A 16831-nucleotide genomic window follows, 5' to 3' on the forward strand; every position below is an offset into this window, starting at 1 on the left:
GGGGTTACTCCTGGCTATGCGCTCAGAAACCATTCCTGGCTCGGGGGACAATATGAGGGTCTGTCCTGGATCGGCTGCATGCAAGGCAAAAGCCTCACCACTATGCTATCTCTCTGGCCCTGAAAAATAAGCCTTTTTAAAAGAGTAAATTAGACATACAAGCCCTCCCTATACTCATGAAAATAAAAATAAAGAAAATAAATGTGATGAGAAATTATAGCAGATCGCTCAGAAACTCAAATTATTTTAAAAGGTGAAAAAATTTCATGCCACAATTCTGAAGAAAGAAATTAATGCATTATAAGAATCATACAACTTCAGAAGATTGAAAAAGGAAGTAAAAAACTTAGACCAGTAGCATGTAAAAAATTTGAAATGGTAATTAAAAAAACTCCCCAATTTGTCTAATGCTATATTATAGTATTAAAAATATTAAAAATTAATTAAAGAAAAATTCCTAAAATCTAAGGCCCAAATGGGTTCATTAGAGTTATACGAATTCTTTATAGAAGCCTTACTACCTAAATCTTCATGAACTTCCAAAATGTCAACAAAACCAGAATTCTTTATAACAGTATCTATTAAGACCAACATTACCATAATACCCACAGCATACAAAGATATTACTCAAAATGAAAACTACAGACCATATACTTATGGACATTGGTGGAAAATGTCCTAAAAAATCTTAGAAAATAATCCAGTAAACCCCTTCAGTAACAATAGTGCAAACCATTATCTAAAAGAAATAAAAGGGAGAGACACAGAAAAAAAAAATGTCTGCCACAGAGGCAGGCAGGGAATGAAGGAAGGGGGTGGGGGGATAAGAGGGAAACTGGGGACATTAGTGGTGGAAAACATGAACTAGTGAAGGATGGCTGAAGCAATTATGAACAAGTTTTTAACTCACAGTGATTCAATTAAAGATTATAGTTAAAACATTCAATAACATATCAGAAAAATCGCACACCATACTTGACTGGAATTCATTCCAGAAATGCAAGGATAGTTCAAGACATGAAGTTCTATTAGCATAGTATACATTATTATAAAGAGAAAGAAAACATTATATAATCATTGCAATACAGGCAGAGAGATTTTGGCACATTTCAATCTTCATCTGTATTGAAATGAAAACACTCAACAAAATAGGTATGTAAAAATTATCTCAAGATATTAAAGGCCATATACAACAAATCGACAATTAACATGGTCAGTGGTGAAAATATGAAACCATTCCCTCTGTGCTCAGGCAGAGATATACTTTCTCCACCATTATTCAATATAGTTTTGTAAGTCATTGCTTTAATAATCAACATATCACTATTTGCAGATAAAATAATGATATACATAGAACACTAAGTATTCTACTTAAAATCCATTTTAAAACTCTTAGAAACAATAAAGTAATGCAAAATATCTGTATATGTAGCAAATATAAAAGCAACACACAAAATTTTGTTACATTTTTTATGAAATAATCTAAAAGAGAAAAGGAATTCTAAAAGACAACTACATGTTTAAAAGTATTTAAAAAATGGAACTGGAGTGATATAGATAGTACAGTGAGTAAGGCACATGCCTTGTATGTGGCCAATCTGAGTTTGATTTCTAGAACTGATCTATGAGCACAGAACTAGGAGTATGCCATAAGCAGAGTAGGGTGTCAAAAAACACCTCCAAAATAATTTTACAAAGTAATAATAAAACAAACGTTTCTTGGAGACAGAATGATAATACAACAAGCAGTATTTACTTACCTTGCATGCAACCAGCCGGATTTTATTTTATTCTTGGTACCGCACTTGGTCCCTCGAGGCCCATCAAGAGTGATATGTGACTGCAGAAGCATGAGTAAGCCCTGAGTGCTAACACTTGTGATCTCCCACCCCCAAAATAAATAAAACAAAATAAAACAAAAAAATGTAGAAAACATAAAAAACCTAGAAATCAACTTAACAAAGGAGGTGAAAAACATTGAAAAAAAATGTCATTATTGAAAAATAGGAAAACAGGAAATGGTAAAAAAAAAATAATCCCATGTTCTGAGTCATTCTCAAGGACAGATAACATTCTGGCCCATAAAATATACCTCCATAAAATCAAGAGGATAAAAATTGTACAGACTAGATTCTCAGGTCACAATGCACTAAAATTAGAAGTGAACTACAAAGGGACAGAGAAGACAATATCTAACATTTGGAAATGAAACATCTCACTACTGTGTGTCAGAGATGAAATCAAAAAGGAAATGAATGATTCCTGAAAAATGCAAATGAAGACACAAATTAATCAGAATTTGTGGGATAGAGCAAAAGCAGTGCTAAGAGGAAAATTTATAGCTTTGCAAGCACACATGAGGAAGGAAGAAGGGGCCTACATAAATAACTTAAAGACAAAGCTTATAAAATTATAAAATGATCAGCAAAAGAAACCAAAATAGGTAGGCAAAAGTAAATAACAAGGCTTAGAGCAGAAATTAATGAAGTAGAAATCCAAAAATAATCTGAAAAATCAACGAAAGCAAAAGTTGGTTTTTTGAAAAAATAAACAAGATTGATAAACCACGAGCAAAACTCAAAAAAAAAAAAAGAGAGAGCGAGAGAAACTTAATAAATCAGATTCGAAATGAAAAGGGACAGATAGTGCAGTTAATACAGAAATTCAAAGGATAATGGGAGACTACGTTGAGAAACTATGCCACAAAACATGAGAACCTGGAAGAAATGGATAAATTCTTGGACTCTTATAACAGTTGAATCAGAAAGCTCTAGCATATCTAAACAGACCCATCACTATTATAAAAATTGAAGTGGTAATCAAAAGTCTTCCCCAAAACAAAAGTCCAGGACCAAATGGATTCACTAATGAATTCTTTCAAACCTTTCAAGCGAAACTTCTACCAATCCTTTTCAGAATTTTTCAGGAAATCAAAGAAACAGAAACATTCTCAATTAGTTTTTATGAAACTAACATCATCTTGATACCAAAACCAAACAGATATGCTGCAATAAAAGAAAACTACAGACCTATATCCCTGATGAACCCAGATGCAAAGATCCTCAACAAAATCCTGGCAAATATGATCCAACACCTCATCAAGAAGATCATGCACCACGACCAAGTAGGTTTCATTGCAGGAATGCAAGGATGGTTTAATGTACATAAATCAATAAACATAATACTCCACATAAACAAAAAGAAAATAAAAAACATGTGATCATATCAATAGATGCTGAGAAGCAATTGATAAGGTCCAACACCCATTCATGATAAAATCTCTCAACAAGATGGGAATGGAAGGAACTTTTCTCAGTCTAGTCAAGGTCATCTACCACAAGCCAATGACAAATATTATTCTCAATGGAGATAAAAATAAAATCCTTTCCTCTAAAATCTGGTACAAGACAAGGCTGCTTCTTCTCACCACACTTAGTCAACATAGTACTGGAAGTCCTTGCCATAGCAATTAGGCAAGGAAAAGATATCAAGGGCATCCAGATAGGAAAGAAAGAAGTCAAGATTTCACTGTTTGGGACCAGAGAGATAGCATGGAGGTAAGGCGTTAGCCTTTCATGCAGAAGGATGGTGGTTTGAATCCCAGCATCCCATATGGTCCCCCGTGCCTAACAGGGGTGATTTCTGAGCATAGAGCCAGGAGTAACCCTTGAATGCTGCCGGGTGTTACCCAAAAAACAAAACAAACAAACAAAAAAAAACTCACTGTTTACAGATGACATACTACTATATTTAGAAAACCCTACCAAAAAGTTTCTAGATAAAATAGATTCATATAGCAAAGTGGCAGGCTACAAAATTAACACGCAAAATCAATGGTCTTTTAATACAACAATAATGATAGAGAAGTGTAAATTTAAAAAAATACCATTCACATTATAACATTATAGCCACACAAACTCAAATACCTTGAAGTCAACCTAACTAAAGATGTGAAGGACCTATACAAAGAAAACTACAAAGTAATGCTTCAAGAAATAAAAGCAGACACAGGAAATGGGGACACATACTCTGTTCATGGATTGTGAGGATTAACATCATTAAAATGGCAATACTACCCAAAGCTTTGTACAGATTTAATGCAATTCCTCTAATAATACCCATAACATTCCTCAAAAAAGTGGATCAAACACTTCTGAAATTTATTTGTAACATAAACACCCAAGAATAGCTAAAGCAACCCTATGTAAAAAGAAGATGGGAGGCATCACTTTCCCCAACTTTAAGTAGTACTAAAAAGCAATGATCATTAAAACAGCATGGCACTGGACTACAGAGAGACCCTCAGATCAATGAAATAAAAGATTCCATTGGAACCAATGGAATAGAAATAGAAAAGAACATTCAGAGAATGTTCCCTAGACATACAATAAATTAATCTTTGATAAAGGAGCAAAATAGAGCAAGGAAAACCTCTTCAACAAGTGGTGCTAGGACAACTACAAAAAGCAAACTCAGACCTCATCTAACACCAGGCACAAAGGTCAAATCCAAATGGGATTATAAACCTTGATATCAGGCCTGAAACCATAAGATATATAGAACAACATGTAGGTAAAACACCAGGACATTGAGACTAAAGGCATCTTCAAGGAGGAAAATACACTGTCAAACAAGTCGAAAGTAGAGATAAACAGATGGAACTATATTAAGATGATAAACTTCTGCACCTCAAAGAAAATAGTGACTAAGATACAAAAGCCATCCACAAAATGGAAGAAACTATTCACCTAATACCCATCAGAATAGGAGCTAATATCCAAAATATACAAGACACTGGCAAAACTTAACAACAACAACAAAAAAAAACATCTAGCCACATCAAAAAATGGGGAGAAAAAACGAACACTGTTTTAAAGAAGAAATACAAATGACCAAAAGGAACATGAAAAAATGCTCCACATCACCAATTGTCAGGGAGATGCAAATCAAAACAACAATGAGGTACCATCTCATGTCACAGAGACTGGCACACATCACAAAGAACAAGAACAATCAGTACCTGTGGGGATTTGGGGAGAAAGGAACTCTCATTCATTGCTGTTTATGGAAAACAACATGGAAATTCCTCAAAAAAAAACTGGAAATTGAGCTCCCATATGATCCAGCTATACCATTCCTAGGTATATACCCTAGGAACACAAAAACAACACAAAAATGCCTTCTGCACACCTATATTCATTGCAGTGTTATTTATAGTAGCCAGAGTCTGAAAACAATCCAGATTGTTTGAGTGGCTAAAGAATATGTGGTACAGATGCACAATGGAATACTGTGCAACCGTCAGAAATATGAAGTCATGAAATTTTTCAAATTCATGGATGGACATGGAAACTATTATGTTGAGTTGAATAAGTCAGAGGTAGAGAGATAGACACAGAATAGTCTCTCTCATCTATGGGTTTTAAGAAAAATAAAAGACATTATTATAATAATACTCAGAAACAATAGAGATGAGGGCTGGAAGGACTGGCACATGTTATTAAAGCTTACCACAAAGAATGGTGAGTGTAGTTAGAGAAATAACTATACTGACAACTATCATGACAATGGTAGTGAGTGAAAGAGAATGCCTGTCTTGAATACAGGCGAGAGGTGGTGGGGGAGGGAGATGGAGGGAATTGGGGGGGAATGTTGCACTGGTGAAGGGGGTGTTCTTTTTTGTAACTAAAACCCAACTACACACGTTTGTAATCATTGTGCTTAAATAAAGATTAAAAATAATAATAAATATAAAATTTTTAAATTTAAAAAAAGTTTAATTTAAAAATTGAAAAAATGTATCCCATGTTCATGGATTGAAATAATCAACATTTTCAAAAGTACCATCCAAACCAATAGATTATACAGATTCAATGCAATTATCACCAAAATTCCAATAATGTTCTTCAAGGCTATAAAACATGATACCAAAATGTGTATGGGATCATAAAGTATCATAAATACCCAAGGTAATTATGAAAAAAAGAAAATGGAGGACATTATATTTTGTTAACTTGAGTAATTCTATAAAACTACAGTAATTGAAACGGTATGGTACAGAGATAAGAAAAAACTTTTTCCAATGAAATAAAAATAAGAGGCCAGAGGCTGGAGCAGTGGCACAGGCAGTAGGGTGTTTGTCTTGCACACCCTAACATAGGACAGACCGCAGTTCAATCCCTGGCGTCTCATATGGTCCCACAAGACGCGGGTGATTTCTGAGCACATAGCCAGGAGCAACCCCTAAGTGTCACTGAGTGTGGTCCAAAACCAACCAACCAAATAAATAAATAAATAAATAAATATAAGAGGCCAGAGATAAAGCCCCTAATATATGGATAGTTAATCTAGGACAAAAAATCTGTGTTGTGGAGCAAACGATCATAAAAAGTTACTTAGCCACTTGAACATATGATGGCTATAGAATTGCCTGGCCACATGCAAAATAATAAAATTGGACCACAACCTCAAACATGTATATTTATATGTATATACATATATATATATCAAGTCAATTAAAATGAGTTCAAGACCCTAATGTGTGTTTTGAAGCCATACATGAGGAGTACATGGTAATAACTTTTTATTATGTGCCTTCATATATTCAACTCCAATGTCATATAAAGTAAAATCAAAAGTAAATGAATGACATCGCATCAAACTATAAAGCTTCTGAAGTGGAAAATAAATTATGAGAAATAAAAAAATCTTACTGAATAGGAGCAACTATTTTCAGATAATACATGAGATAAGGATCCAATCTCAAAGATATATAACAAGCACATAAACAACAAAAAATGGGGGGAAATATTTTCCCAGAGAACATATTGATGGCCTGTATAGGATTCAACAACACCTAATATCATGAAAATTAAACTCAAAATTACTACAATGAGATCTTATTTCACCAGTGATAGTCATAATAGATCATAAAGACTTGAAACACCTGTGGTGAAGAGATAGGTGTTGGAGCATTGTATGATGAAAACAACTATCGACAACCTTTTAACTCTGTATCTTGTGGTTATTTAACTTTTCAAATTAAATTAAAAGGACTAGAAACAATCAATGTTTGTGGTATAGGATAAAAAGAAACCCTCATGAATATTGGTGGGAAGTTCATCTTAATCCACTACTAAGAAAAAATATGAAGATTTCTTCAAAAAGACCTGGTTTTCATTTGAACCAGAAATTTTGTTTTGTGGCATCTACCCCAAAACAAACAAAAACACATTAATTATAAAAGGTATGTGGGTACTTAAGACAATTGTACCACTAAGGATAATAAGTTGGATATGTAAACAACCCAAATGTTTAATGCCAAGATAAAGTTGTGGCATACACACATAATGGAATATTATAAAGTTATAAAAAGGTAAAATTTTGCATTTTCTTCCTTCTTGGATGAAATTAGAGAAAAAAGTCAGAGTGATAAGTAAAAATACTGAATGGCTTCACTCATGTGTGATATGTATGAAAAATACAGGTATAGATATTATCAAGTGATGACCAAATATTTTCCTTTGATTACAAAAATGAGATCATCCTTCAATAAGGGGAAAAGAGGGGAGGAGATAAGAGACATAAGAACAGTGGTAGTGTGTGTTGTATACTTTGAGATTGATGATGTACAGTACCTTTTTTATAGCAAAACCATAAATATTAACATTATTATAACCATGTTACCTAAATTATGATAAAAATTCAAATCTACGGTGGTAAAGTTTGTCATCTGTCAGAGCAGTAAAAAGTAGTGGTATTTATTCTAACAAACCCTCACTTAAAATAAATATAATTAAAAAAGAAATGCTAGAATTAGAGGAGATAGCCCAAAGGGCTAGAGAACATGCCTTTCATGTTTGAGGCACTGAATTAAATCCATGGCACAACAGTGCTTACCCAAGAACTGCCAGAAATAGCCCTGGTGGCCTTCAAACACTACAAGAAGTGGTCTCTGCCTCTAGAACACTAGTCCAAGCTTTGAACTATCAGGCCTGCATGACAAGATCAATTATCACCAGAAGTGAGGAATAATAGCTAATAAACGTCTAACTGGGCATAAAAAATGTATCCCAGATTAAAGCATGTTACTGCAGGATATATAAAAGAGCAATGAAAAGAGTAATTAACAAAGAATACTGACTGTAAAATATTAAAAAAATAATATTTAATGGATATTTAATAGTTACTTTCAAGAAGTAAACCAAAAGGCATGACAGTAGCATAAAAATATGAGTCTAAATAAAATTAAAATATAGGAACTGGAATGATGGCATAGGAGTTAATATACATTTCTTACCTGTAGCCAAACCTGTTTGATTCTCAGCATCACATGGTCCTCCCAGAATCATCTGATGAAGCCTTAGAAGGACCTAAATGCCCTCAGCATGACAGTAGATGCCCCAAGAATCTTAAGGGTAGCCCAAGAAATTCCCAGCAGCATCCACCCATGAGCTTTTGTATTGAACCACAGTGTAGGACTGGCTAAGAACTGCCAGAAGACCTAGGTCCTCCTGATCACCACTTCAGGGCCCCAAATACAAATTATTATAAATATAAATGCAATACCTTTCTATCTGGTGTTGTATCTCCCCCCCCCAAATTAAAACAAGCCCACAGAATGAATTATGCTCAGTGTATTTTCATGGGAAGCTCCCAGGATCTCTCCAGAGCCCGTTTATACCTAGTCCAACAATTTATGCCTGGGCATTTAATTTTTAAGAACAAACTATACTGACTAATCAGGCATTGTAGGAGGTCAGCAAGAGGACCCTGAAACTGCTGGCAGTGGCAGGATCACTCAGACTCATATCTATTTTATTTCCTTGATTTTTCTCTTGGCCTCACAGATAAATTTTTACAGAAGCACTTATAGAAATACTTTTATGACTACATTATATTATAACTACATTATTATATTATAACTATATTATATTATTATAACTAATACTTTGATTAGTATAATTTTACAGAAGCACTTATAGAAATACTTTGATTAAACTAATATTGGATATAACTAATCTGTGATTAGTTATATATACAAATCTAATAGCATTATATTTGAATACCACTTGAAAAGTGAATATATTTATATTTGCTAAACACTATGGACAAATAAATGTCTCAGATGTTATATGGATTTTAAAATATCATATTAACACTTTTACATTAGATTCCAATAAAACTGATTAATTTATAATGAGAGTCAAGGCAAAGTTTATTTTGGGAAGCAATGAAAATTATGGAAAGGAGTTGGAGGAGTTGTTCTACTTCCTGATATAATTTTAGATTACAAGGATATATTTACATGGATGTTCTGCAAACATCCATAGAAATTCTTCAAATTCTCTAGTTAGGGTTTTCTACTATTCTATGTGTATTTCAAAAACAAAATTTAAATATATATTTTATCATAGAGAAAGTTATACAAAGAATATCAAAATGATATCCACAAGAAATAATAATAAATAAAACACTACCTATATAGTTGATATCCTCCCTAATTACACCACCCCACCAGAGATAGCCACTTTGAAATGAAGTGGCCATCATTCCTCTATTCCAGAGTTTTTCTAATTTTTTCTGACCACATACCCTCAACCCACAACTTTCCCTTCCTATGATGCCCCACTTTTATCCCATTCATCTAGTTGGCTCCTGGGTTTTCGCAGTGGCCTTCCACTTACATGATTTTCACATGTATTCTCTTGGAATAGCCTGGGGCCCAGAAGAGGGGCATGGGGCTTTTCAGTTGATAAACACTACTCTAAAATACCTTATAATTTTTCTTAATATAGAAGTTTTCCTTATTGTGGGCTTTTTTTTTTAAATATACATAAGTTAACTACCTAAGAGGTACTCTGGAACCAGAGCAATGGTACAGCAGGTAGGTCACTTACCTTGCAGCAGCTGGCCCTGGTCCAATCTCCCATACCATATAAGGTCTTGAGCTCTACCAGGAGTGATCACTGAGCACAGTCAAGAATAAACCCTGAATATTATTGCCAGGGGTGCCTGCCCCCCTCCGAGCTATTATAAAATAAGGAGGGGTTTGAGGCACAGTTCTATGAGCAGTTTAACTGTATAGGAGAGCAATAACTTAAGCAAACAGTGAGGCTAAAGAAGGACTTTCATAGGATTCCATAGCCTCCCACACATAGTTGGTGTGGCTATGGAATTCTAGGGTGGTCCTAGCCTTTCCAGCAATGCAGAGGCACTGCAGAAACATCAGATTCTCAGTCTCTAGCTATGAATCACCAAACCAGTTGTTGGTTCCTATGCTGGAAGGGGCACCAGGGCCACCTAAGCATCCTTTGAAAGAGTGGGGATGGGGAAAAATATAGGGGCTTTTACATACTTTAATCAAGAACCCGAAGCTATTGATGGCCTTCCATATGTAGTGGGTGTGGCTACGGAGGCTTAAGGTGGTCCCAAGGCTCTCTGATACTGCAGTGGCACTGCAGATGCATCTCATCGCAGTGTCTAGCTTTGATTCACCAAACCAGTTGGCTCCTATGCTGGAAGGGGCACCGGGACCACCTGAGAATCCTTTGAAATAATGGGGAGGGGGATGAAAGATAGGGGATTTTACATGTTTTAATCAAGAACCAGAGAAACTATTCATGGCCTTCCATATGTAGTGGGTGTGGCTACAGAGGCTTAAGGTGGTCCCTAGGCTCTCTGATACTGCAGTGACACTGCAGAAGCATCTCATCTCGGTGTCTAGCTTTGATTCACCAAACCAGTTGGCTCCTATGCTGAAAGGGGCACCGGGACCACCTGAGAATCCTTTGAAATAATGGGGAGGGGTATAAAAGATAGGGGCTTTTACATGTTGAAATCAAGGACCAGAGAAGCTATTCATGGCCTCCCATATATAGTGGGTGTGGCTATGGAATCCTAGGGTGGTCCTAGCCTCTCCAGCAATGCAGAGGCACTGCAGAAACATCAAAATCTCAGTCTCTAGCTTTCAACCACCAAACCAGCTGGCTCCTATGCTGGAAGGGGCACCGGGACCACCTGAGCATCCTTAGAAATAATGGGGAGGGGAATAAAAGATTGGGGCTTTTACATGTTGAAATCAAGGACCAGAGAAGCTATTCATGGCCTTCCATACATAGAGGGTGTGGCTATGGAGGCTTAAGGTGGTCCCTAGGTTCTCTGGTACTGCAGAGGCACTGCAGAAACATCACATTCTCAGAGTCTAGCTTTGATTTATCAAACCAGTTGGCTCCTATGCTGGAAGGGGCACCGGGACCACCTAAGCATCCTTTGAAAGAGTGGGGAGGGGGATAAAAGATAGGGGCTTTTACATGTTGAAATCAAGGACCTGAGAAGCTATTCATGGCCTTCCATATGTAGTGGGTGTGGCTATGAAGGCCTAGGGTGGTCCCTAGGCTCTCTGGCACTGCAGAGCCACTGCAGAAAACATCTTAATCTCTGTCTCTAGCTTTGATTTACCAAACCAGTTGGCTCCTATGCTGGAAGAGGCATCAGGACCACCTAAGTATCCTATGAAAGACTGGTGAGGGGTGGGGAATAAAAGGTAGGGGCTTTTAAAGGTTGAAACCAGAGGTAATTTAAATTTTTTATTTAGATTTGATGAGGGGGGCTCTTAAGTGATGCTCAAGGAGCTAGTGGATGGGGGCCACTCAAGGAGATTCTCAGCCAACCAAATCAGAGGATTCAAGATGAGGGTTCAAGGATTCAAGTCTGCTAAGGGCCTGTTTTGTCAGTGACTAGCAGGGCCACCCCCAGAGATTGCTAGGGTTTTGTGTCAACCTTTAAAAGCTCATTTCAAAGGTCTGGAGAGTTAGTATATGGGTTGAATACATACCTGCCATGCTCCCAATTCTTGTTAGATCCTTGACACCACCTGGTACCCAGCATTATTGCATGAAGCTTTCGAGTCCCCTTAGTTCCACAGGGCTTTCCTGGTGTTCCCTGGAACTACAGGGTGGAGCATCAGCATTCAACTGTTCTGCCTGGTTAGCCAAGAATCTCAGGGAGTGGCCACAGGACCATAATGGAATAATGGTTATATAGCTGTATATATTTTTCAAAAATCATTAAATTATTGAGCTAATTCCTGTGCATTTTAATTTGGGATTGGTACATTTAATCTAACTTGACTTTTTATAGTGTGGGGAATTGGGCCACACCCAGTGGGCTCAAAGCTTATCATTACCACTACATTCAGAAATCATAATCTGGTTGTGCCAGAGATGGACTTAGGGTTAACTCCATGAAAGTAAAGTGTTTTGAGTTCTGTACCTTGGGGTCTTGAAGTCTCTGAGTGTCTTGAGGTCTCTGAGACTCCCCCTTTTAAAACAACTTTTTAACAAATAAATGGTAATAGCTTATTCATAGGCAATGATGAGGAATGGACAAATGTGGAATGAAGAAGACTGGTTAAAATTTTGTAGTGAACCTAGTGAGTGCTAAAATCACCTGTATGAGTTATTATAAAATAAGGATAGGTTTAAGGCACAGTTCTTTGAGCAGTTTAACTGTACAGGAGAGCAGTAATTTAAGCAAACAGTAAAGCTAAAAGAAGAGCTTTTATAGGATTCATTCCTCTGCAAAACATGGCCTCCCATGTGGGTGTGGCTATGGAAGCCTAGGGTGGTCCTCGCTCTCCCGCACTGCAGTGGTACTGCAGAAACAGCACATTCTCAGTCCCTAGCTTTGAATCACCAAATCAATTGGCTCCTATGCTGAAATGGGCACCAGGACCACCTAAGCATCCTTTGAAAGAGTGGGGAGGGGGAAATAAAAAGTAGGGGCTTTTACAGGTTGAAATCAAGGACCAGAGAAGCTATTAATGGCCTCCCATACATAGAGGGTGTGGCTATGGAGGTCTATGGTGGTCCTAGGCTCTCTGGTACTGCAGAGCCACTGCAGAAAACATCTTAGCTTTTGAATCACCAAACCAGTTGGCTTCTATGCTGGAAGGGGCACTGGGGCTACCTAAGCATCCTTTGAAAGATTAAGGAGAAAATAGAAAATGTAGGGGCTTTTAAAAGTTGAAATTAAGGACCAGAAAAGCAATTCAAGTGACAACATCCATGATCTACATGTTCAGTATTCTGGAATCAAACCCAGGACGCCATGATGCTCCACCCACTCTCAGCATTGCAGGTATACAGCTTTGATCATTCTTGAGCCCTACTGAATGTATTAATTCAAAATGATAAGATAAAATTTTATGCAATAAAAAGTCTATAAACAGAAGATGAGGAAACCAATAAAAAATAGAAGAGGGGAAGAAATAGGACTAGAAGGAAATGATTTGGCTGTGTTGGGGAATGTGCTTTCTTGCTTGCTTAATAAAATTACAATAAATAAAATTAAGTATTTTCATATTTAAAGTGTTACCAATGCAGCAAATATTGACACTGGGAAAATAAGGGGGTGCCCATTCAATGGTCTCTTCATTTTTAATGAACATGAGTCATCATCTGAAAAGGGTGCAGACAAGAGAGTTGAAGTCTGAGAAGACAAATGGCAGATAACACTGCATTGGAAAAAGCTGGAATGCAGACCTGTAGGATTCGAATTGGGCGGGAGGGGAGGAATCAAAGTTTCCAATTTGAACAGATTAAATGTTTAAAAAATATCCAAATTCTCATAGTACAGTATGAAATTAAAAGCATAAATATTGTTATTCATTGATCATGCTGCATAAAGCACAGCATAGCCTATACTGAGCACTCAAGAGAAATGAATAAATGAATAAAGAGGGGCTTTATCTTATTTTATTAGCACACTTTTAATAATTGACCACATTTTACAGCAGTAATGAAGAAAGCATTCTTTTCAGAAATAATCACCTTAGATATTAAATTGATTATATATCAATTTTCCTTCCTCACTTTTTAATTCTATGTATTCTTGGAAAAGGGGGGAAATTGTATATTCCTATTTTATGCTTTTATTGATTTTAAAGAATTTGCATGGTGATATTCTAAAATTAGTAATTTACCAATGAAATATTCTTTTTTATCAATAAAATATGCTTATGGAAATTGAGATTTTCTATCTCTGTGTTATCACAATTTGTGACATTCTAAAGGCTATATAAATGAAAAGAATTAGAAGCCCCTGGTAAGGGGGTTTAACCTTTTCTTTGAATGCAGAAAATTCTTACTTCTGCTAAGTCACATATGCACACCAGTGGGAAAAAGCCTTTACCTCATATACAGGAATCTTGAGGTGTCCAAAGGAATAGAAACACTGGATATCTTTAAAAATGAATTAATATTTGTGTTGTTTATTTATCAGGTATCAATTATGAAACAAAAGATTATAAATGCCTTAATTGCAAGCACCATTTCGGTTGGCTGAGCAGGTGGATTTTTGCACTTCAAATTTATGTATATACTTACTATGTACATATTTGACACATTCTCCTAGTTCTTTTACCATAGCCTGGCAAAAAAAAAAAAACAACATGGATTTTTATTATTTTTAACTATAGTCAGTCAGAGCCTCACTTGTCAAATTTGGAGCCAATATTCCCATATATGTAACTCACACACCATTCTTTAAAATAATTACTTTTTGCTATCAGAAACTCCAGTATTAAAAATGTCAGTATTAAAAAAAATGTCAGTATTAAAAATGTTAAAAAAAATAATTCAGATCTTTAAATGCAGCTGCAATGCATAAGTTTACTGAAAATACACCTTTGCTGCATTGCCTTTCTTCTAGAACAATTAAATATGGCGAAAGAGAGATATAGCAAAGCACATTCAAAATCAACAAGTCACAAGTAACAATGAGTGTTAAAGAGAAAAATAAAGGAGAAAAATCTAATTTTCTGGATTATATTGGATCATCCTTTGAGACATTGTCATTTTCAGTGTGGAGCCATCAATTATTTTTCCTATGCTAAAAGGTCTACATATCTACAGGTGCAGTGCTCCACTACGGAAAAAAAAAAAAAAAAAAAAAAAAAAAAAAAAAAAAAAAAACCACCCACCATTTCTCTGTGTCATTAAACACGACAAAAACTGGCCCTAGACGATTTTTAAAAACAACAGAATTCTGAATATGAAAATAATACTTATATATTTTCATCTCAAGAAAGGAAAAGAGTTGTTCTGTGGCCAAAGAGCCCTGGGGTTGTACTTTAAGTTGCCAATTGCACCATTTTTTTTCCTAGGGCCAAAGACTAGCTCCATTCCATAATGCAGTAATCCTGTAGTCTGACGAAATCGTGGGGGGCGGGGGTCCTCCTGTGCCAATATGACACCCAAGACAGGAATTTTCCCCCAGAATCCCCAACAGATGGTCAGTTTTTGCTACAGTAACAGTTGGGGGGAGAAATTTCAAGAGAAGATTCCCAAAAGATACCATATAAGACTAGTGCCAGCCATCAAACAGGGCGTTAAGTCTCCATTAGTAAACCTGCAGTAGAAAGACAGCATTGCCAAATCTAGACGTCAAATAAATAAATAAACAAATAAATCCCCACCCCAAACCCAACACCATAATGGATTCAACAGGAATACATTATTAAGACCGCAATCCTGAAACCATTTTACATCCTCTTTCATTGGTTTTGAAGAGTATCTCCTAGAATTAAAGGGAATCCCTGGCTTTTTTTTTTAATATTTTTTAACTAATTTATTAAAGAAATTTATTTTAAAAATAACTCCAGAGATTCAAAGCCCTTCTTTTTGCAAAAATCTAGCCTGTTAGAAACACTAACGCCCAGAAATACTCTAACTTTGATCTTTAAAACCTTCCTGACAGTCTAGTAACCCAGAACCTGTGGCGCTCTAATTCCAAAGGTGTCCCCTAGGCTTAGCTATCACCGAAGTTCTTTTTACGAGGTGTGCGGATTGAAGTACCTCCATCCCGCCTGCATGCCTCCTGCATCCCGCCTGCATCCCGCCTTCTATTTTTCAACCCCAGCGAGCGCTTTTAGGGCTCAGCACCCCCCCCCAAACACGCACCTAGATCCCAGACCCCCCCACCCCACCCAAACCCAGACCTTTCCTTTTACCTGTCGATGCTGATCACACACAGAGTCATGATCGACGCGGTGCAACACATGACATCCATGGCGATGAAGACGTTGCAGAAGAAATGCCCGAAGATCCACCTGCCGCCGATGAGGTCGGTGACACTGACGAAGGGCATGACCGCCACAGCCACCGAGAGGTCGGCCATGGCCAGGGACACGATCAGGTAGTTGGAAGGCTGGCGGAGCTTCTTGACGAAGCACACCGAGATGACCACCAGGCAGTTGCCCGCGATCGTCAGCAGCGTGATGAGCGCCAGGATGGAGCCGATCACAACTTTCTCCACTCTGCCGTAGTTGATCTGCTGCTCCAGGCAGCCCGAGGCATTGTCTAGGGGGGACTCCCAGGTGGGAGCGGGGGGCTCGGTGGCATTGGCCACCTCGTTCACCAGGTGCGGCATCCAGGAGGAGCTCGCCGCCTCATCGGCGCCGTCGAGGCCCAGATGAGGCATTTTGGGGGCGCCCCGGGAGCTGGCAACGCAGCCAGGCGCCGGGGACAGGTCCGGAGAGGGACCGCTAAGTGGGGAGCTAGCCTACGGAGCCCTGAGCTACTTGCCCATCGCGCTGGTGCCTCTCGGCCGCCGAGGAGGGCTCCCCTTCTCTGCTGCCCGAGCTAGATCGGCTCCCGGGCTCCGTGGGGCTGGCAGCGGGGCCGCCCCGAAGGATGCGCCCGACGGAGAGCCCGAGTGCGCGCGGGCTCTCTGTCTCGGGCGCGACGCTCAGCGCGCACCGCCCGGCTGCCCGCCCGCACTCCGCCGCACTGAGCGACTGGACGAGCGCGCAGGGTACATAAGTTGCGGA

General features: G+C 37.8%; 1 protein-coding gene across 1 annotated transcript in view; it reads right to left on the reverse strand.

The window, feature by feature from the left end:
- HTR7 (5-hydroxytryptamine receptor 7) overlaps positions 1-16502 on the reverse strand; it is a 71453-nt gene extending 54951 nt beyond the window's left edge. Inside the window, exon 1 of the mRNA XM_049764399.1 lies at positions 16013-16502. Coding sequence (XP_049620356.1) covers positions 16013-16482 — 470 coding nt within the window. The 5' untranslated portion in view covers positions 16483-16502. The remainder of the gene's footprint in view (positions 1-16012) is intronic.
- Between the last annotated feature and the right edge of the window lie 329 nt (positions 16503-16831).

This window comes from Suncus etruscus, chromosome 17 (genome assembly GCF_024139225.1).
Source record: "Suncus etruscus isolate mSunEtr1 chromosome 17, mSunEtr1.pri.cur, whole genome shotgun sequence".
NCBI classification, from domain to species: domain Eukaryota; kingdom Metazoa; phylum Chordata; class Mammalia; order Eulipotyphla; family Soricidae; genus Suncus; species Suncus etruscus.